Source organism: Tursiops truncatus, chromosome 13 (genome assembly GCF_011762595.2).
Source record: "Tursiops truncatus isolate mTurTru1 chromosome 13, mTurTru1.mat.Y, whole genome shotgun sequence".
Classification (NCBI taxonomy): domain Eukaryota; kingdom Metazoa; phylum Chordata; class Mammalia; order Artiodactyla; family Delphinidae; genus Tursiops; species Tursiops truncatus.
In genome coordinates, this window is record NC_047046.1 from 17,388,712 (window position 1) to 17,411,436 (window position 22,725).

The 22,725-nt window shown below is 47.2% G+C and overlaps 1 protein-coding gene and 1 long non-coding RNA gene across 7 annotated transcripts in view; one reads left to right on the top strand and one right to left on the bottom strand.

Annotated features, from left to right (window-relative positions):
• Positions 1 to 22,725, bottom strand: part of UBE3B (ubiquitin protein ligase E3B) — a 57,001-nt gene that overhangs the window by 9,495 nt on the left and 24,781 nt on the right. For 4 of the 6 annotated variants that reach the window (XM_033837072.2, XM_019950399.3, XM_019950400.3 and 1 more), the window contains exons 15-23: positions 15,043 to 15,214; positions 13,356 to 13,474; positions 12,605 to 12,719; positions 11,734 to 11,833; positions 7,213 to 7,332; positions 2,833 to 3,009; positions 2,597 to 2,707; positions 544 to 681; positions 121 to 186 (exon numbers count right to left, since the gene is read on the bottom strand). In XM_033837072.2, the coding sequence (XP_033692963.1) occupies positions 121 to 186; positions 544 to 681; positions 2,597 to 2,707; positions 2,833 to 3,009; positions 7,213 to 7,332; positions 11,734 to 11,833; positions 12,605 to 12,719; positions 13,356 to 13,474; positions 15,043 to 15,214 (1,118 nt within the window). The remainder of the gene's footprint in view (positions 1 to 120; positions 187 to 543; positions 682 to 2,596; positions 2,708 to 2,832; positions 3,010 to 7,212; positions 7,333 to 11,733; positions 11,834 to 12,604; positions 12,720 to 13,355; positions 13,475 to 15,042; positions 15,215 to 22,725) is intronic. The other 2 variants (XM_073790208.1, XM_019950403.3) reach the window with 2 other exon arrangements.
• LOC141276152 (uncharacterized) lies at positions 1,307 to 2,704 on the top strand. The gene is made up of 2 exons (XR_012325219.1): positions 1,307 to 1,432; positions 1,720 to 2,704. It is a non-coding gene; the product is annotated as an uncharacterized lncRNA (long non-coding RNA).

Here is a 22,725-nt window from a genome sequence, read left to right on the forward strand (position 1 = left end):
GACAGACAGACAGACACAGCCCCAGTCTGTGGGTCTCCTGCGGAAAACACCCAGACTAGGGCAGGTCTTAGGAAGCCAAAGTGGGGAGGGGGAACAAGGTTCAGCCAGAGGCCCACCTACCTGACCCATGACATCCTCATCATATGACAGCGTCAGGCCCAAGTCAGCAATGTCCCCATCGTACCGCTAAAGCAACAGAGAAAGGGACAATGTAGGGGCCAAGGAGTGCTACATCCTTGAAGGTTTTAACACTCCCCGCCCATGACATCGGCTTGGGCAGCTACCACTGTGGCTGCCGTACAACTTGAAACAAAGGAAAAGGCCACTCGTCACCTGGAGGAAGGAGGCTGTGAGCATCAGTCCCGGGAGGAAGTGCTCAGGCAGGGACACGAGGCCCTGCAGTGGCTAAGGAGTGTGCCACTTCACCACAGCAGGAAATCCCACTCCACCCCACGACGACGGGGTAGAGCTGAACCCCACGGGGCGTCACTTGGCTGAGTTCACACCGGCACTCAGCTAAGCCATGCCGCCTTCCACACTGACCTTAATGGAAGTGAGGTTTTTATAGAACTCGGAATCCAGAGAAGGCAGTTCATCCACAGAGCTGTAGAAGACACTGTGGTGGTGCCCGAGCAGCTGGCTCAGGAAGAAGGATGCAAAGGGCACGTCCACCACAATTCCCTGCCAGAGAGGAGACAGGAGCTGCCACCTGCTGCCCAGCAGCCCGTCTCGGTGATCTCATCCAGGGCGGCTCGGGCTGCAGATGGGGCTCCGAGGGCGCCAATGACATCTCTAGACTTCCTAAATTTTCAATCTGGAGAGCGATACATCCCTACCACCTAAACACAGTCGAGCGCCTCCTGGGGACATTACCACATAGTGGTTAAGGGCCCAGGCTTTGCAGCGGCACAGCTCAGGGATCGCACCTCAGCTCCGCTGCTGCTAGACCACGGGGCATTGGCTTTATCATCTGTAAACGGGGACCAGAAGAGCCTCAGTTTTAAGGGTTAAACGAACAAGGTGGGGGAAGTTTCCAGGAGGAAGGGATAGCTGGGCAGGAGGCCTTTAGTACAAGGCGCACAGGTGCCCTCCAGGGCTGGAACACAGGTCTGTCTGGCCCCAGCACGGGGTGTGAAGGAGGGGGTGAGCGAGAAGGCCAGGGAGGCAAACAGGGCAGATCAGGAAGAGCTCATAAGCCTCCTGGAGTCTGGTTTCTATCCAGAGGGCAGCAGGGAGCCCTGGGAGGGCTCTCCGCACGGGTACTTCCTGTGGGGAGTGGCCTGGAGGCAGGGACACAGCCCGGAAGCCCTTGCACAACGCCAGGAACTTCAGACAGACTGTACTGGGTGGAGAGAGGTGTGCGGGCTGGAGAGACTGAGAAGGGAGAGCCAATCAAACCCCACAACGGGCCTGTCCTGAGGACGAGTGTGAAGTGAGTTAACACAGGCCACTCCTCATCAGGACCCAGGAGGTCCTTATTGCCAGAGAGGGAGGAGACGGAGACTAGGCCCAGGAAGTGGGGGAGGACATTTACAAAGCGAGGAAGTGGTGTTTTTCAGCGGGCCCAGCCTCTCCTGGGTCTCATCACAGCTACACGCTCAAAGGAAAAACACGGCATATGCCCAGGCAGGGCCTCATGGTTTTTTTTTTTTTGTTTTTTTCGTTTTGTTTTGTTTGTAAAAAAGAGGAATCAACTGAGAAATTGTCTCCATTTTGCAGATGTGGAAACAGAAGCACAGAGAATGAGCCCAGGCCACCCAACCAGTCCAGGGCAGGAGGAGGCCTGGAGGGTGCTTGGACTCACATGGGGCACCTGACATCATCACAGCAAGGGCTGAGGCCGTGGACCGGGGCTGTTTACGCAGAGAGAATGATGGACTAGAGAGTATGTTCACCCCACATGACCTCCTCTCTCAGCCTGGCCCGCTATAGCTTCTTTGCCTCTGGAAGGCATCCTGGCCTCCCTGGGCTTTGTGATGGGTGTGACACGAGCACTGCTCAGGTGGCGGCCGCTGGGGGTGAGGCAGGCTGGGGAGGGACTGGTCTCCTGTGGCTCTGGAGTCCACTGTGAGGCCACAGGGACAGGCTGCTGATGAGCTGAAGCTGGAGCGTTACTTCCTTCCTGGGGAGCAGGATCCTCAGGGCAGGGGGTAAAGCGCCACCTGGAAGCAGTCCTGCCAGTTGGTGGGCTCTCAGGGGAGAGGGACCAGGAGCTGGGAGGGCTCGCCCAGAGCCTGCAGAAGGCCACACCACCCCGGCCCCATGACACCGGGAGCAGAAGCTCAGACACCCTTCCTCCTAATAACAGTGAGGATGGCAGCTCCGACTTCCCCCGTGACCAGCTGCCAGCCACCGTGGGAGATGTTTACCTGTATTACCTCATTTACCACCTGCAGCAACCCAATAACGTAGCTCTACTATCCCCGCTTCACTGACAAGAACACGGTTGGTGCTGGTTCCCGTCCCTCTCTCCTCACCTTTATCCTTGTGACAGGCAGTTGCCACTATGTACCTGATCACTTACATGTATACGAAGCCCACAGTACTTAGAACATTTTATTTTCCATTCCTGTTCACTGGTTCTTAACGTGCCTACCTCATACACAGCTTTCCCCAGCATCTTGCCCACAAACTCAAACAGCTGCAGGTAATTCTCATGAATGTAGGACGTGGGCGAAGGGTAGAGTCTCTCGTCCCCACTGGTCGTCTGCAAGGCAAAAGGACGGGTAGGGACAGGGAAGTTAAATGCCTTGCAACAAGCAAGGCCTTCACTTCTCATCTGTCACCTCGAATCTGGCTGCCGTCAACCACGCTCTCGTGCCCTTTAAATACCTTGAACAGGTTGAGCGCTGGGTCAAACACCCTCTTGATGATCTCTTCTAAGAACTCCTTGAAAACACCGTCTTGATCAATCCCTGCCTCGTCCACCCCGAGGTCATTGACAAACTTCACGCGGATGACGCCCTTCATGGCGTGCTGGGAGAGCTGCCGAAGTTGCTCGTAGCCGTCCTGCCAAGGGCAGAATTACCGCCCATTAGGAAGCCAAGGCCCTCTGCATAATTCAGGGCTCCCTCCTCAAAGCTCCCTCTCCTCTGTGGGAAGCATTCCCAGTGTAATTACTAAATGTGTCAGGACGCACGGGTGCATGACGAGAGCCAGCAGTTTTCACCTGCTTCTAGACGACAGCCTGTTAAAAGAAAAACTCATTCTGGGGATGTGACTTTACCACTCTTTGGCAAGGGGAGGCTGCCCTCAGGAGGATGCAGAGCAAGGAGATGGAGAGATCAGACAAGATGAGTCACGACAAGCTCTCGGTCATCAGACAGGACGGAAGACGCTGAGACAAGACGAAAGCTGTAAGATGAAAAATCAGAGGAGCCCCCCACCACTCAACTCCTGGTACCTTTCCCCAGATCATGAAAGGCTGTGAGTCATGCTGGAAAATTCAGGTTATATCCTGAGGGCGCTGGGGAGCCACAGAAGAGTTTAGGCAGAGAGTCACATGGCTGGCTTTCTGTCTTAGGAAGATTTTTCTGTTGGAAGCAAAGCAGAGGGATGGCAGGGAGCAGGGAGATGGGTGCCAGGAGTGCCGCTGGGCCTGGAGGAGGGCAGAAGCGGTGGGAAGAGAGGCCTCAGCACCTCCGGCTTGCGGTCAGCTCCCTTGAGACACGCAGCCACTGGGTATGTCTCGCTGTCCAGAAAGCTAGGACATGACTCTGGAGCTCTCCTGCTAAATCATCGTGCACGGTCTATCTCTTGATTCTGATCTGTCGAGGCCTTCCTGGCTCCAGAGCCTGTCCTCAAATGTATTCCTGGCAGGTGGGTGCTGACGGGCAAGCTGCTTAGGCTTTCATTTCAGAGCAGTGATTATAAAAAACCATGCTTAGAACACGACAGGGCCCAGGGGGGAGTACTCTGGCCCAGCCTGAGAGGCCCCATAACCAGGGTCAAACCGATGTCTTCAGATACTGTCACAGAACAGGTTACACATCAGCTGCCATGTCCTACTGTGGCCACCCCACGTTCCTCCCCTCAGGCACAAGTGCAGTGCTCTCAGATGCTCTGCTGACATCAGACAGGCCATCTCCACAGCACCCACTCACCTGCCAGTCTGGCTCCTTGTCACAAAGCAAATGAGGCCAGTATGGCAAGACCCGTTTTGGGGAACGCTTGCTGCCTTCCTGCCGATCGTGTTTTCCTTGTGCTCACCTACTGATGCAAAGGCCTGTGCCATGGTGGCTACCCTTCTTATTTAGGAGTTAGGTTCCAAAGTTAGTGAGCAGGGAACAAACTACCTCTGAAGTCCCCTAAGTCACCTGAAGGAATAAGAGCACGGTTTTGAATGCACAATCCTGAAAAGTACTTTTTTATGCACATTAAATATGAAAATCATTAAGTTAGACAAAAAGGAGAGAAAAACAGGGAGTCACCAGGCAGCTGCTGCAGCATTTCAACCATTCTGCCTAAATGTAAGGTAATTATCTTGGCACTGAGTGGGGACGGGGAGAGAATTCTAACATGCCCCTGCCTGCAGGACTTCCTCCATTCTGCTTTAAAATGATGGCTCCCTAACCTTAGCATGTGTTAGGAGGTGTGTCAGAGTCATGCAGATTAAACGAGATGGTCCATGTGAAAGCTCTTAGCAAGTGGTCAAACTCATGGCAGGTGCTCCAGGAATGTTTGCTGGACTCAAATCTCAGTTTTGCTGGGTCAGCCCCACTTTAGCCTCCCCTTGAAACACTGTAGAGAGGAATTTGCTGCCCACCTCCTCTGACATACTTCCTATTGCACCCCACTGCCCTCTCTGGAGAATTCTATATCTGTGCCCCAGGGGAAGGTGAAAGGGGGACTGGGCGTTCCTCTTCTTTTCTGCATCTCAAAGAGCGGATGCACAGAACACTGAAGGGGAATGGGAGAACTGGCTTCCAGGCCCAGCTCTGTCACTGACACCTGAGTGACCTTGAATTCCTCTGGCCTCAGTCCTGCCTTTGACGGGGTGAGGGGAAAGGGATGAGCAAGGGTGTGTCCACAGCTCCTTCTAGTTCTGCAGTGCTGGTGTTCTGGGCCCCGTTCACCCCTGTGAGGAGAGGCCTTCCTGCAGGACTTTGGACCATCACCTGGAAGCCTAATACACAAGCCTCACCTTCAGTACAAACCATAAACAAGGGGACAGAATAAAGGCCCAGGATATCATGGGTCAAACATCGGCTTTTTGATGCCCCCTTGTGTCCTAATCAAGCAAAGGCGACTGGGCTCTCAAGTTCTGATACCCAAACCACTGAATCGTGAGAACTGGGGTAACTGAATCAATGACCCTCTCTCCTTCCTAATTCAGTACGAACACCAGTGATCAATTTCATGACAGGATCTATCCCAATGGAACATAAAGAGGAAAATGGACTTTGCCTAAAATCTAAGACAGAAATCCCTCCTTTGACGTCCCTGAGGGATGTGTTTAAACAAGCTGGCCCAGGGTAAGCGGGTGTCTGGTAAATCTCCCAGTGACACTTGAGGAGGGTGTCGGGGATTCTGTCACTCTCAGGAGACACCACAGTTTCCACCACCCAGACTCCCCGTTGTGCTGGCCACATGGGAGTGGGTATGACGGACGGTGGGATGGAGGAGTTTAAGAGACAGGAAAGGTGCATCTGGGTCCAACAAAGGAAGTGCTGGCGAAGTGAGTTCCTACAACACAGCTGGGCCTTTTTTCCTTTGAGTCAAAGCAGAGGTTGCAAACTGGTGGCCAGCAGGTTGAATTTGATAGGCAGACAGGTGTTATCTGACCTTCCAGGTACTTTACAAAACCTGACTAGTTCACAACACAAAGGATCTGTGGATTTCACACAAAACCCTAAATTTTGGTCCTTTCTTAACAAGCCGGAGCATTATAGAGCCCAAATCTCCACAAGGCAATACTCAGGTGGCCTCTTTTAGAGGCATGTGCTCTCCACCAGCCCCAACACTGAGGCTGGTTGTCAGTTGTCATTTATCAACTCACTTGTGAGGTCAGTCCAAGGGCTGTGCTTCAAGAAAAACGGGAGCAAGCAGTGGAAGTGGAGAATATTTCTATTCATTTAGCATGCAAACAAAACGCTCCGTGCCGAGACACTGTCAGCGAGCACTACTCATCTCCATGACTGGCAGGGCCCCTGGGGGCACTTATAGTTCTTATCCTTAGTTTTGAGAATGTCAAAATCATCTGTTCACCACCTGCTGCCTTTCCCCGGCAGCTTTCAGTGTCAATCACCAGTGGTCAGAGAACTTAAACAAGTTCTCCAGGAGCGACAAACACAGCACAAATGCCCCGAGGCAGAAATGAAAACGTGTGCGGAGGAAGGGCTGCTGCCAATGCCGTTTGCTGGTGGCTGGCGATGCGGCCCCGGGCTGTCCGGGATCCCCTGACTGTTCTACGCTGCAGAACACGCCGATGAGGAACTGTGGCTGGAGTGTGATGAAAGGCAAGAGAGCAAGCATGGGCATATCAACGAAGCCAAGCCGCTCCTGGGAATGGGGACACGGGACTCAGTCACCATACGCGCACATACGCTGCCCAGTGCCGGAGGAGCGCGTGGCAGGCACGATGCAGACGCTGCAGGTGCGTGCATTTATTATGACAATGTTCAGGGTCTTGTTCCAGCAAAATCAACATATCACGACAACTTCCTGACATACGGAGGACAGTGTCCTGAGGACAGGCACCTATTTCAAAGTCACACAAAGTCGCTGCATGGGAGGAACCCTGGATGCTGGGTTTGGCATAGGTGGGCCACTTCACGTGCAGCTCCTAAGTTTATGTCCAAAAAGAACGTGTAGCTCTGTGATCGATGTATTTCCCAGGATGGCTCAGTAATTAACACCCGCACTCCAGCCTCCACACTCACAGCTGGGCGGCTGGGCAAAGCACCTGCCAGGACAGACAGAGTCTGCACAGGTCTAAGCGTGTCTGTCCTCATTTCAGAGGCACAGAGTGTTGGCCACTCTCACCTCGTGGGGTAAAGGGAGGGAAATGCTGCGCTGGGGTCTCCAGAACTGAGGGCGTGTTTAATCAAGCAGTGCTCAGAGCAGCTGGCAGGACAAACAGGCCCTTCCTGCACCCACAGCCCTGGCTTCAGTGTCATTAGATCAAGGAGTGATAAGAACAGTTCAGAGGCAACAGGTCACCCACTAGAAACCCTACGGTTTACAGAGCGCACTTTGCAACAGGCTTCTCACCTCCAACATCCGGGACCGGCGGATGGTAATGTGAGTGACATGAGGGGAGGCAGAGCTGGTTTCCACAAGCCCCAGTCTCTCCTTCTCCTTGGTCACCATGTTTCGGAACAGGAGAACTCTCTGAAATGAGCAAAGGTGAGACCGATAAAGGGGTCAACAACTGAGGATCCCCTAAAACACACTGTACAAAATTAATGAAATGTAAGCACGTGAGAGGCTCCCAGAATGGGATGCTTTGATGTGTGCTACAGGTTAGAAGTGTTTTGTGAGCACAGTAAACTTCCCCCCAAATGCTCTTGGGAATTAGAAATATAGCTGAATACATGCCAAGGGGAAAGGTTCCAGAATGAGTGGTCTGGCTGCAGCCAGAGCCCAGCTAAGAACAGTCTGGGAGAAAAATCATTCTCCTTGTTCAGTCAATAATCCACCGTAAAAACCTTGCGGCAGCACGCATTACAGAGGGTGCTTTATATAGCCATGCCTGCTTTAGAGGAAATCAATAGCATGAATTTAAAACACAGAAACATTTCAAAGATATATATATTTTGCTGTCAGAAATGTGTAAATGACCCTACAGTATAAAGGTCCCTGACCTTTCTACCTGCCTCCTCTGTCTCCTCAAGCACATCGCAGTCCCACCAGTAATATTTCTCAAGTATCATTTAAATAGAACCCTCTTGCATTCTCAAGATTCTGACAGGCTCCTTTAGGAGAGCATTGACCTTTGGCCCCATCCTGTAATAGCACTCAAATCATGTCAGCGGAATGAACGAATAACTCCAACCTCAGCTGTTTTTCTGAAAAACGGAAATCTCCCCAAAGTCAAGAGCATTGTTAAATACAAAAAATAACAGCCACTAGTAATAACAGTAGTAACAAGTAGTAACAGCCACTAGTAATAACAGTAGTAATAAGAGCTAACTATACACGAGGGGAGGCTACTGCATTTTCATTTGATCATTCTATTAGCTCCCTGAAGTAAATAAGGTGACAGCAAAAGCCACTGCTGACACCCTCCTGAGATGGGGATGTGCTCAGTGGAGGCACTAGTCAGTGAAGGGGTGCCATGTGGCTGGTTTACAAGTCTAGAAACTAGGACTGAAGTGCCCTGAAAAACAGCAAAAGCTCTCGGGGCTCCTTGGCAACGCGGAAGGGAGAGCGCGGGCTGAGGACAGCGAGGGTGGCTGGAGATGCACATGCCGGGGACTCTCGCCTCTGCCTTCTGTGCTGGGGAGCTGGAGACAAGCACAGGTATTTAACTCACGGGGGGCCATGTGGAATGACTGCTTCCCGTGACCCCCAAGTCTTTAGCACGATCACCTGAACAAGGGGTGCTGTCTTGTGGAACTTGAGGCAGAAGATAAGCCTCCTGTCAAGGTTAATACTATATGCAGCAGAGACAGCGGACACAGAGGCAGAACTACAGAGGTGACCACAAGATTGCTGGCCTCCCATGAATTGCAGAAAGACTGGATGGGGCTCTGGATTTCTGTGGGGCAGGGAAGAAGGTTTGGGGTAACTTTCACCAGCTCTCAAGGGGCTAGGAGACCTCAGTGAGCACAGTGGACATCTAAGTAAGGATCATCATCCCACTTTGCAGATGAGGAAACTGTCATGCAAGGTCACACAGCTGGTGCACGGGGGACCAGGGCCCATGCACACACCACCACACTACCCACCCCTACCCACCACACGTGGCCCTAGGCCTTCTAGGCCAAAGCGAGAGAGAGAGAGAGAGAGAGAGAGAGAGAGAGAGAGAGAGAGAGAGAGAGAGAGAGAGAGAGGGAGAGGGAGAGGGAGGGAGGGAGGGAGGGAGGGAGGCCTTAAGTACCAGTCAGGAGATGAACTGCACGTAAACATGTAAAAGCAACATAAGAGAGTGCAGAGGATGAAGTGCTGCATGTGTGAACCAGGCAGAGCTGAGACTTTTAAAAATATTAAGGAAAGCAATAAAGGCACTATAAGCCACCCACTCAGGCGGGATCAAGAATGAGGGAGAGGTTCGGTGTCTAGGGCAGACGGCATAACAGTAACAGATGAGAGAGACAACGCAGGCCTGGAGAGAGGCTTCCACCCCCTGTACGCCCCAGTAAGAACGTCACCGGAAGAGAACAGCACACACGCTGTGAAGAGAGAGGGGAAGCCCGAGACACAGAAAACACGCCAAGCCTCAGACACTATCCCAGGCCTGCTGGTGCCATCACAGGAGCAGGACAGGGGCCAGAAGATGAAGAAGGGCCCTATTTTCCCAAGGGAGGCAATAGATTTATGAGCCAAGGACGAATGGCTCATAATCTTCATGACGTAGATCTTAAGCGCCCCCCACCCCGCCCTTGGTGAGGATTACCATACAGCCTGGACTCTTAAGTCAGGTCAGCTAAACCCAGAGCTTCCCAGACTTTCCTGTTCTCAGCACCCCTAACGGCTCAGTAATATTTCTTACTGCAATCTTAGGTCAAAAGAAATACCTAACAGTTCCATTTAGTAGACAGTTAAGTCCTAACAACTTAATAAGTGTTTATGTCCTAAGAACTTAGTAGCTGTATTTAAAAAACACGCATAAATTGAAATTTAAAATATTTTAATTTCATTTTTTTAAAACCCAGCTTAGCAAATAGGACATCATCAAGAAGAATGGAGCAGAATTTAACGCTGACGCTGTGATCTCAAGCAAGTACTTCACACGGTGCCCAACAGATTTCACTGTGTTTCCCTCAAAAAATTAAAATATCCTGTAGCAACCGGGGTGCCCCAGCGCACCGTTTGTTAACTGCAGACACACAGAGTGGAGATTCCAGAGTAGACGCTGTGGGCCAGGGCTGAAGTCAGACACCCAGGAACGGGGCGAGGAGCCGCACTTTAAGTCAGATTCCACCAACCTGGACTAGACCCACGAGGTGTAGGGCTGGAACCCACTTCAAATGAGGACTGGCTGGAGAAGGGAAGGGCACCACCCTTGGAAAACAGACCACCCAGAAAGCAAACCGCAGAAGATGACACCATCCACTTTTAGTGGCTGTTCAAGGACCAAAGGGTAGAAGTTACAGGGAAGTAGATTGTGTAAGACAAGGAAGGATGTTCCACCACTGGGAAGACAGAAGCCATGCAATGGCCTGCTTTGCAAAGCTGCGCATCCTCTATCTGAGGCAGGGGCAGGGATGCCGCTGAAGGGGCTCACACATAGAGGGCGCGCGACTAAGTCATCTCCATGAGAGGCTTAGTTCTGTCTAAGCCTTCTGAGAGGCTCTGCTCTCAGGCGCAGTAAGAATTTAAACGGCCACATGTTTGTGAACCGCTGCTTGAGGGGAAGTAAAGAAGGGCAGCCACAAGTATGACATCAAGGTCAAGACAATACCAGAGAACAGTGAGGAGGACTAAGTAAGTCAGGAGAGAAAGGAAAGGGCACCTGTGGGTTCTAAGGAGCCTCCCCCCGAAGGAGCAGACATTTCTGGAGCGCTCACGACACACCAGGGACGCCCCTCATCTCCCGGGAGCCCCTGCCGCAGCACCTGGCCCTTCCCAAGGCTCTCACGCCCCGTGGCTCTGTATGCCACACACCCCGGTTTTCTTCCTTCCTCTGATCACTCCTCTCTCCGTGCAGGGCTCTGGCCTCCGTCCCCGGTCTGCTCACTCCCGCTGGCTCCCTGACCACCTCAGCCTCATGCATGAATGCACTGAGGAGGTCGCAAGCCGTCCGCATGTCGAGTCCACCTCCAGCCCCGTCCTTTCTCCTGTACTCCAGACCCTCGAGGAGCCACAGACACGTCGCCTGCTCCCGGCTCTTCCCAGTCCCGCTCCTGCCTGTGCCCCCACCTCTGGGAATGGCCCTCTCGAGCAGCCAGGCCCCCAAGTCAGAAACCTGAGCATGCTCCGAATTCCTCCTCTCCTTCCCCCGGAGTGCCATCGTTCTTCAAGGCCCGGAGGTGCTACCTCCTTCAGAATCTCTTGATGTCATTGTCTTTCTACTCCCGTGGGCCCACCCGAGTTCAGGCCAGTTGGCCATGACACCTGCCTCTCGCCAGTCCTTCAGGCGATGGCCAGAAGGAATTTTCTAAAGCAGAGTTCTGACCAGGTGCCTCCACAGCTAAAAACTCTCCAATGGCTCTGGACAAAATCCACGCTCCCACCCTTGGGTTACGAGGCCCTTCCTGCTCCAGCTTCTACGAACCTCCTCAGCTTCATTTCTTGACTCCACCCGGCTCTCACTTGGCACCACATTCTCTCTCACCTTGGGCCCGCAAGCACAGTCCGACTACCTGTGGAGTCTTCTCCTGAGCCCCTGCCCTGGGTGCCCACGGCATCCATCCCCATAGCATCCACCCCACACTAGCCAAATGGACAGTTCACACTGTCTTCAATCTCTGCACCCCCAGCACCTGGCATAACAGCTGCAACAGCATAGGAGCCAGTCAGCATCTGTGTTTACTGAATGATCGTTTTTATTCATTTCTAATAATTGCGATAACAAAAATGGACAGTCAGGAACTTGGTGGGAGGACCCCAGCTCTGAGTGCAACTCACGTTTTTGTGAGGAATGACGTGCGGGATGTACTGCAGGATCAGCTGAGCCCGTTTTCTGTCCTTGTCAAGTTCCTGGAAGAGCACGCTAGGTTTGAGATCCCTTAAAAACAAAGACATGGATTTGGGATAAAGAACAAGAAAACCATCCTCTAGTGCAGGGCTGGCCAGCTACAGCCTATGGGTCAAATCCAGCCTGCCGCCCATTTTTGTAAATAAAATTTTAATGGAACAGTCATACCCATTCATTAGGTACTGTCTCTAGCTGCTTTCGCACTACAATGGCTGAGTTGAGGAGGTGCAACAGACACTGTCTGGTTTGCAAAGCCTGAAATATCTACTGTCTGGCCCTTTACAGAAAAAGTCTGCTAATCTCTATTCTAGTGCCACAACTTCAATAGTTACATAAGAGTTGATCTGTCATTGATTAAAAAAAGGCAGACATGATCTTATGTTTAGTTGTTGCAAGAGGATTTCCGTACCCGACCCCCCAACAAACCTAGCTGTGGTTTTTATCCCGCTAATTCTGCTCATAAAAACTGCCATTTAATGATCATAACCTGTTGCTTAGTTCAGCTGAAAGAACTTTTCTTTCCAGTTTGCGTGTGAAACATCTGCTCAATGCGAGCTCTGGCTGCCAACACTGAGCTCTAATCATCTTCAGCGTACTGTGTCCTAACAGAAGCAACTGTGAGGTGACCTGTCCTGACAGGTGCTTTATAGGGACATATGCAGATGAAAGGACAAGATGAAGAAGACGGACCAAGTCCTCTCTGCCCTAAAACTTAAGTGCTGAGCATCAGGCCACAATGGTCCCAGCGGCAAGACAGAGGGACTCCAGCCTCCGTAAACCCCCTTCCCACCCCGAGCTCACTTGCGCAGCCAGTGGTCCTCGGGGGCGAAGCGCCGCCGGCAGTCCCGCTCGTAGAGCACCATCAGCCACCCGTGGACGGACTGGAACAGCTCCAAGGTCTCACCCTTGGCATTCTCTGTGGGGAAAACAACCAGGAGAGCCACAGTCTCGGAGCTGCTCAGAACTGGAGGGGACAGGAGGATAGCCCGAGTCTCCTCTCGTCAGCCCCGAGGCCCAGCAGTTCTTCGTCTCCCTCATGCTGAACGCTACATGGAATCAACAGGATTAAAAGGCTCCCTGGGTACATTCTAAGGGCCTGTGGGACCCGGGAATGTCTCAGACACAATCACTCGCGCTGCCTCCCACTTGTATGTCATACAAAGGACCTTTTAATCTAAGGGGTTTGGTGCTGATCGACTGGAAACACTTCAGGAGGTAGACTCTAACTTGAAGTGGGACCAGGCACGTGTTTTATCTTCATGAAAATCAACTCAAAGAATCAAAAGGAGTTTCAGGGCAAAATTAATCATGAATAATCCTTCACACACACATGTAAATCCTCAAGGATGCCTGGGAGAGTAAGACTTCCATAACCACACTACTATCTTAAGGGGTCATAAAGAGTGGAGAAATAAAACTTCTAACTACGTGAATAAATGTGCATTTTGAATTAACTTTGATGGACAACAAGGCTAAGAAGCAGCTGATGTTATAGACTCTAGACTTCCCATGTGTAGCAGCAATTAAACAACGGCTGACATCTTTACCTTACCTACGATTCCATCCCAGATCATCTTAAACACAAAGGAATTCAGAAAAGAGGAGATCGTGACCAGTTCTTCTAGTTTGAATGAAATCTGTTCTTCATAAACTTCAATGTCATCAAGGATCCTAAGTCAGACAGAAAATTATTCATAATTTCCCACTAAAAAGAAGGGGAAAAAAAAGATCTATTCCTCATACTAGACAAAATAATTTTAAGAAATAAGCTCTATCTGTTAGATAAAATTTACAGGTAAAAGGATATGATGGAAGGGTGGGTGGAGGTATAGATGAAGCAAGAGTGGCCATGAGTCAATAACTAACTAATGAAATTGGTGACAGGTACGTGAAGGTTCATTATACTATTCTTTCCACTTTCTATTTATTTGAAATCGTCTATAGTAAGAAGTTAAAAAATACAATTGAGAAAGGAAAGAAACGACACGTTCTGCTCTACCCTTTTCTTAGAATCTGACTGTGACACTGCTTATGAATTCATGTCTGAATTATTAAGGAATCTTGACTGAGAGTCTGTGTCTACTGAGGGAAGTTGTGGAATCTTATTCTGCATCTGTAACAGACACTAGGGGCACTGAGTAAGTGCTTGATAAGTATTTGAGGGTGAATGAATAAATGTCTGAAAGAATATATGAATAAATGAACCATAAGATGCAGCTCTATCTGAAAATCTCCTATAACTGCTCTATTCACTTTAGAGCCTGACTCACTCTTGGGTCACCCTTGACCAGGCAATTAAGGGGGTGTCACCAGCAGCCAAAGACCCCTGCTCTCCCCTCTAACTACTCACTGGGCCCTCCCTCCATGACTCATACCCAATCCGCCACCTACATACCCCTAATCCCCTCCTGCCAATCTCTCCCAGACCGAATATAACTTCCTGAGGTCCATTCTATCTTACAATTCTTCACCAACCTTTTGGGAAAAAGTGGAATTAAAAGAATACCAAATACTCAAGTAGACACATAAGCTTAAAGAAAAGGAACTGAATGGGACTAACATTTGTTAATTTCTCACTGTGCCAGGCACTGTACTAGGTACTTGACATTCCTTTTCTCATTTACTCCCTATCAGATTGGTAATATTGTCTCCATTCCAGTGTTGAGGAAACTGAGGCTCAGAGAGGTTAAGCAACTTGCCCAGGGTCAGCTTGACAACAGTTGTAAGAATAACAGCCAACACATACTGACTGCTGCCGGTGCCTGGGACTATGCCTATCACTGATCTCTTCTGTACCTTCCCACACGGCTAAGAGGTAGGTGCTATGAACTCCTATCTATAGATGAGGAAACTGAGGCCCAGAGAGGTGGAGCCCCTTCCCCTCTGGACCAGGGTGTCTCAGTGAGTGGCTGAGCCAGGTTCTGCACACTGGCTCTGGAATTTTCCAATTAACTACCTAGCACAGTGAGTAAACAGCCGAGGTGTGATTTGAACCGAGCTCTAGAAGACCCCAAAGCCCACATAAGTGGTAATGACCCAGCTCTCCTGAAAGGATGGGAACTAACAACTGCTGAATCCCTACTAAGTGCCACCCACTTTGTAAATGTCTTGTCTAATTCTTCTAATGACAGGTCCAAATGCTTGCAGTAATCACATTAACAAATGCTTCCTTGCTGACACTGTAATTTGGTCTCTCCACATTCTAGGAAAGGAATTCAGCCCCACAGCAGTCAACCTACGTGATGAGGTGCCGGGAACAGTCACAGAACAGCATCAGCATGGCCAAGAGCTGCTTAGACTCTTCAGTGTCATTGTTGAGGCATTCCAAGAAGAGCTTTAACCCTCCGTGGGGCCCCAGTTCACAGATAAACGCCCAAAGTTTGGGCAGCAGGTCATCAAGGTAAGTGAGACCTGGAAAAGGATAGAGAAACCCAAGCTTCAGGTGGGGCTCCACCTGGTCCCTTATGTCTCCTCTCCTTCGGGAAAACAAAACACTTAAACCTATTAGTGACCATTTAATGCATGTTGAGAGAAAGAAGGTGCAATCACGAAGAATAACATCACCATGAGAACAACAATGATAATAGCAGGCTAATATTTAACGGGTGCTTGCTATGTGTCAGATACCATTCTGAATACTTCCTTTTCACCTTGGGAAACCCGATGTTATCACCATTTTAAGGGAGGACACTGATGCTCAGAGAGATTGAGTAACTGGCCCCAAATCACACAACCAGTAAGTGTCAGAGCCAAGAACAGAACCCAGATCTGCTGACTCAGTGATTATGTTTTAAATCAGGGATCAGCAATTTTCTTCTGGAAAGGGCCAGAGAGTCAGTATTTTTAGGTTTTCAGTCTGGACCAGTCTCTGTCACAACTACTCAATGTGCTACTATCACAGCATGAAAGCAGCCATAGACAATAGGTAAATAAATGCACGTGGCTGTGTTCCCAACAAAACTTTAATTACAAAAGCAAGCGGTGAGCTGGACTTGGCCCATGGGCCATAGTTTGCCAACCCCTGCTTTAAACTATCTTGCAGGCTTATCCACATTTAGCAAAGCTTTCCTCTCATCTACTGCTATTATTCTATCTCTGTTAAAAATGGGAAAGCAGCGAATGACAATATGAGATACTCTGAAGAGTTACACAAAAAATTGACCCCGGGAGAAGCAGAGGGCTTCTCCATGGCTAGGCCTCAGGCACACAAGCTGCATCACTGTTCTCTATGAAGGCTTTTAATACGGCTATTGACCTAGAAAGTGTGGCTCTAAAGTTCCACTTGTCACTGAATGTACAGTAAGATGTGTTCCTCGAATTATTCCTCAGAAAAGGAGGAGTCACCTTATATTTGAGTCCTTATAATGCCCCTCACTTTACAGAGCACTTTGAATGGCTTAATTTTGAACAAAGATTTTGAACAAACTGTTTGGGGAAGATATATTAGCCTGGGGGCAGACTCAATCAATGCTACTTATGGATGTTTAGAGGGTGAACTGAAGGGACTGTAATGGAGGCAAAGAAATTTAACAACCATCTCATTATTATTCCTAAAGGTTTGACCTCACGTTTTCAAGGGTAAGGGGATGTGGTTACAAAATGCAGAAACCTCACAATTTAAAAATAAGTTAAAAAAAACAAAAACAAAAAACAGGTGACTGAGAGGACCTTCAAGATGGCAGAGGCATAAGATGTGGAGATCACCTTCCTCCCCACAAATGCATCAAAAATACATCTACATGTGGAACAACTCCTACAGAACACCTACTGAATGCTGGCAGAAGACCTCAGACTTCCCAAAAAGCAAGAAACTCCCCACGTACATGGCCATGTGGCTGACAGGGTCTTGGTGCTCTGGCCGGAGGTCAGGCCTAAGCCTCTGAGGTGGGAGAGCCAAGTTCAGGACATTGGACCACCAGAGACCTCCTGGCCCCACGTGATATCAATTGGCGAGAGCTCTCCCAGAGAACTCCGTCGCAATGGTAAGACCCAGCTCCACTCAATGGCCAGCAAACTCCAGGGCTGGACACCCCATACCAAACAACTAGCAAGATGGGAACAAAACCCCACCCATTAGCAGAGAGGCTGCCTAAAATCATACTAAGTTCACAAACACCCCAAAACACACCACCGGACACGGTTCTGCCCACCAGAAAGACAAGATCCAGCCTCATCCACCAGAACACAGGCACCAGGCCCTTCTACCAGGAAACCTACACAACCCACTGAACCAACCTCACCCACTGGGGGCGGACACCAAAAACAACAGGAACTACAAACCTGCAGCCTGTGAAAAGGAGACCCCAAACACAGTAAGTTAAGCAAAATGAGAAGACAGAGAAATATGCAGCAGATGAAGGAGCAAGGTAAAAACCCACCAGACCAAACATATGAAGAGGAAATAGGCAGTCTACCTGGAAAAGAATTCAGAGTACTGATAGTAAACATGACCCAAAATCTTGGAAACAGAATGGAGGAAATACAAGAAACGTTTAACAAGGACCCAGAAGAACTAAACAGCAAACAAACAATGATGAACAACACAATAAATGAAATTAAAAAGTCTCTAGAAGGAATCAATAGCAGAATAACTGAGGCACAACAGGTAAGTGACCTGGAAGATAAAATAGTGGAAATAACTATCACAGAGCAGAATAAAGAAAAAAGAATGAAAAGAATTGAGGACAGTCTCAGAGACCTCAGGGACAACATTAAATGCACCAACATCCGAATTATAGGGGTCCAAGAAGAAGAAGAGAAAAAGAAAGGGACTGAGAAAATATTTGTAGAGATTAGAGTTGAAAACTTCCCTAACATGGGAAAGGAAATAGCCACCCAAGTCCAAGAAGCACAGAGAGCCCCATACAGGATAAATCCAAGGAGAAACATGCCAAGACACATATTAATCAAACTATCAAAAATTAAATACAAAGAAAAAGAAAAAAGCAGCAAGGGAAAAGCAACAAATAACATACAGGGGATCTCCATAAGGTTAACAGCTGATCTTTCAGCAGAAATTCTGCAAGCCAGAAGGGAGTGGCAGGACATATTTAAAGTGATGAAAGGGAAAATCTATAACCAAGATTACTCTACCCAGCAAGGATCTCATTCAGATTCGATGGAGAAATTAAAGCCTTCACACACAAGCAAAAAAGCTAAGAGAATTCAGCACCACCAAACCAGCTTTACAACAAATGCTAAAGGAACTTCTCTAGGCAGGAAACACAGAAAAGGAAAACACCTACAATAACAAACCCCAAACAATTAAGAAAATGGTAACAGGAACATACATATTGATAATTACCTTAAATGTAAATGGATTAAATGCTCCAACCAAAAGACACAGACTAGCTGAATGGATACAAAAACAAGACCCGTATATATGCTGTCTACAAGAGACCCACTTCAGACCTTGGGACACATACAGACTGAAAGTGAGGGGATGGAAAAAGATATTCCATGCAAATGGAAATCAAAAAAAAGCTGGAGTAGCAATTCTCACATCAGACAAAACAGACTTTAAAATAAAGACTATTACAAGAGACAAAGAAGGACACTACGTAATGATCAAGGGATCAATCCAAGAAGATGTAACAATTATAAATATATATGCACCCAACATAGGAGCACCTCAATACATAAGGCAACTGCTAACAGCCATAAAAGGGGAAACTGACAATAACACAATAATAGTAGGGGACTTTAACACCCCACTTTCACCAATGGACAGATCATCCACAATGAAAATAAATAAGGAAACACAAGCTTTAAATGATACATTAAACAAGATGGACTTAATTGATATTTATAGGACATTCCATCCAAAAAGAACAGAATACACTTTCTTCTCAAGTGCTCATGGAACATTCTCCGGGATAGATTGTATCCCGGGTCACAAATCAAGCCTTGGTAAATTTAAGAAAACTGAAATCGTATCAAGTATCTTTTCCAACCACAACGCTATGAGACTAGATACTAATTACAGGAATAAAACTGTAAAAAATACAAACACATAGAGGCTAAACAATACGCTACTATGTAACCAAGAGATCACTGAAGAAATCAAAAAGGAAATTAAAAAAATACCAGAAACAAATGACAATGAAAATACGATGGCTCAAAACCTATGGGATGGAGTAAAAGCAGTTCTAAGAGGGAAATTAACACCAATACAATCATACCTCAAGAAACAAGAAAAATCTCAAATTAACAACCTAAACTTACACCTAAAGCAATAGAGAAAGAAGAACAAAAACCCCCCAAAGTTAGCACAAGGAAAGAAATCATAAAGATCAGATCAGATATAAGTGAAAAAGAAATGAAAGAAATGATAGCAAAGATCATAAAACTAAAAGCTGGTTCTTTGAGAAGATAAACAAAATTGAATAACCATTAGCCAGACTCATCAAGAAAAAAAGGGAGAGGACTCAAATCAACAGTATTAGAAATGAAAAAAGAAATAACAACTGACATTGCAGAAATACAAAGGATCATGAGAGATTACTACAAGCAACTGTATGCCCATAAAATGGACAACCTGGAAGAAATGGACAAATTCTTAGAAAAGCACAACCTTCCGAGACTGAACCAGGAAGAAATAGAAAACATAAACAGACCAATCACAAGCACTGAAATTTAAACTGTGATTAAAAATATTCCATAAAGATGTTAAAAAAAAAAAATTCCAACAAGGGGCTTCCCTGGTGGCACAGTGGTTGACAGTCCGTCTGCCGATGCAGGGGACATGGGTTTGTGCCCCGGTCTGGGAAGATCCCACATGCCGCGAAGCGGCTGGGCCCGTGAGCCATGGCCGCTGAGCCTGCACGTCCGGAGCCTGTGCTCCGCAACGGGAGAGGCCACAACAGTGGGAGGCCCATGTACCGCAAAAAAAAATAAAATAAAATTCCAACAAACAAAAGCCCAGGACCAGATGGATTCACAGGCGAATTCTATCAAATATTTAGAGAACAGCTAACACCTATCCTTCTCAAACTCTTCCAAAATATAGCAGAGGGAGGAACATTCCCAAACTCATTCTATGAGGCCACTATCACCCTGATACCAAAATCAGACAAAGATGTCACAAAAAAAGAAAACTACAGGCCAATCACTGATGAAAGATGCAAAAATCCTCAACAAAATACTAGCAAACAGAATCCAGCAGCACATTAAAAGGATCATACACCATGATCGAGTGGGGTTTATCCCAGGAACGCAAGGATTCTTCAGTATACTCAGATCAATCAATGTGATACACCATATTAACAAACTGAAGGATAAACAAAGATAAGATCATCTCGGGCTTCCCTGGTGGTGCAGTGGTTGAGAGTCCGCATGCTGATGCAGGGGACACAGGTTCGTGCCCCGGTCTGGGAAGATCCCACATGCCGCGGAGCGGCTGGGCCCGTGAGCCATGGCTGCTGAGCCTGCGTGTCCGGAGCCTGTGCTCCACAACGGGAGAGGCCATAACAGTGAGAGGCCCACGTACCACAAAAAAAAAAAAAAAAAAAGATATGATCATCTCAACAGATGCAGAAAAAGCTTTTGACAAAATTCAACACCCATTTATGATAAAAACTCTCCAGAAAGCAGGCATAGAGGGAACTTACCTCAACATAATAAAGGCCATATATGACAAATCCACAGCCAACATTGTCCTCAATGGTGAAAAACTGAAACCATTTCCACTAAGATCAGGAACAAAATAAGGTTGCCCACTCTTACCACTATTATTTAACAAAATTTTGGAAGTTTTAACCACAGCAATCAGAGAAGAAAAAGAAATAAGAGGAATCCAAATCAGAAAAGAAGTAAAACTGTCACTGTTTGCAGATGACATGATACTATACATAGAGAATCCTAAAGATGCTACCAGAAAACTATTAGAGCTAATCAATGAATTTGGTAAAGTTGTAGGATACAAAATCAATGCACAGAAATCACTTGTATTCCTATTCACTAATGATGAAAAATCTGAAAGAGAAATTAAGGAAACAGTCCCATTTACCATTGCAACAAAAAGAATAAAATACCTAAGAATAAAACTAGGAGACAAAAGACCTGTATGCAGAAGACTGTAAGACACTGATGAAAGAAATTAAAAATGATACAAACAGATGGAGAGATATGCCATGTTCCTGGATTGGAAGAATCAACGTTGTGAAATGACTATACTACCCAAAGCAATCTACAGATTCAATGCAATCCCTATCAAACTACCAATGGCATTTTTCACAGAACTAGAAGAAAAATTTCACAATTTGTATGGAAACACAAATGACCCTGAATAGCCAAAGCAATCTTGAGAAAGAAAAACAGAGCTGGAGGAATCAGGCTCCCAGACTTCAGACTATACTACAAAGCTACAGTAATCAAGACAGTATGGTACTGGTACAAAAACAGAACTATATATCAATGGAACAGGATAGAAAGCCCAGAGATAAACCCATGCACCTATGGTCACCTTATCTGTGATAAAGGAGGCAAGAATATACAATGGAGAAAAGACAGCCTCTTCAATAAGTTGTGCTGGGAAAACTGGACAGCTACATGTAAAAGAATGAAATTAGAACACTCCCTAACACCATACACAAAAACAAACTGAAAATGGATTAAAGACCTAAATGTAAGGCCAGACACTATAAAACTCTTAGAGGAAAACATAGGCAGAACACTCCATGACATAAATCATAGCAAGATCCTTTTTGACCCACCTCCCAAAGAAATGGAAATAAAAACAAAAATAAACAAATGGGACCTAATGAAACTTAAAAGCTTTTGAACATCAAAGGAAACCATAAACAAGATGAAAAGACAACCCTCAGAATGCGAGAAAATATTTGCAAATGAAGCAACTGACAAAGGATAAATCTCCAAAATATACAAGCAGCTCACGCAGCTCAATAACAGAAAAACAAACAATCCAATCCAAAAATGGGCAGAAGACCTAAATAGACATTTCTCCAAAGAAGATATACAGATTGCCAACAAACACATGAAAGGATGCTTAACATCACTAATCATTAGAGAAACGCAAATCAAAACTACAATGAGGTATCACCTCACACCAGTCAGAATGGCCATCGTCAAAAAATCTACAAACAATAAATACTGGAGAGGGCGTGGAGAAAAGGGAACGCTCTTGCACTGTTGGTGGGAATGTAAATTGATACACCCATTATGGAGAACAGTATGGAAATGCCTTAAAAAACTAAAAATAGGACTACCATATGACCCAGCAATCCCACTACTGGGCATGTACCCTGAGAAAACCATAATTCAAAAGTGTCATGTACCACAACGTTCACTGCAGCACTATTTACAATAGCCAGGACATGGAAGCAACCTAAATGTCCATCGACAGATGAATGGATAAAGAAGATATCCATTCTTCTTTATATATGTGGCACATACATACAATGCAATATTACTTAGCCATAAAAAGAAACGAAATTGAGTTATCTGTAGTGGGGGGGATGGACCTAGAGTCTGTCATATGGAGTGAAGTAAGTCAGAAAGAAAAAAACAAATACCGTATGCTAATATATATACATGGAATCTAAAGGGAAAAAATGGTTCTGAAGAACCCAGGGGCAGGACAGGAATAAAGATGCAGATGTAGAGAATGGACCTGAGGACACGGGGAGGGGGAAGGGTAAGTTGACACAAAGTGAGACAGTGGCACTGACATATATACACTACCAAATGTAAAGCAGATAGGTAGTGGGAAGCAGCTGCATAGCACAGGGAGATCAGCTCAGTGCTTTGTGTCCACATAGAGGGATGGGATAGAGAGGGTAGGAGGGAGACGCAAGAGGGCAGGGATATGGGGATATATGTATACATATAGCTGATTCACTTTGTTATACAGCAGCAACTAACACAACAATGTAAAGCAATTATACCCCAATAAAGATGTTTAA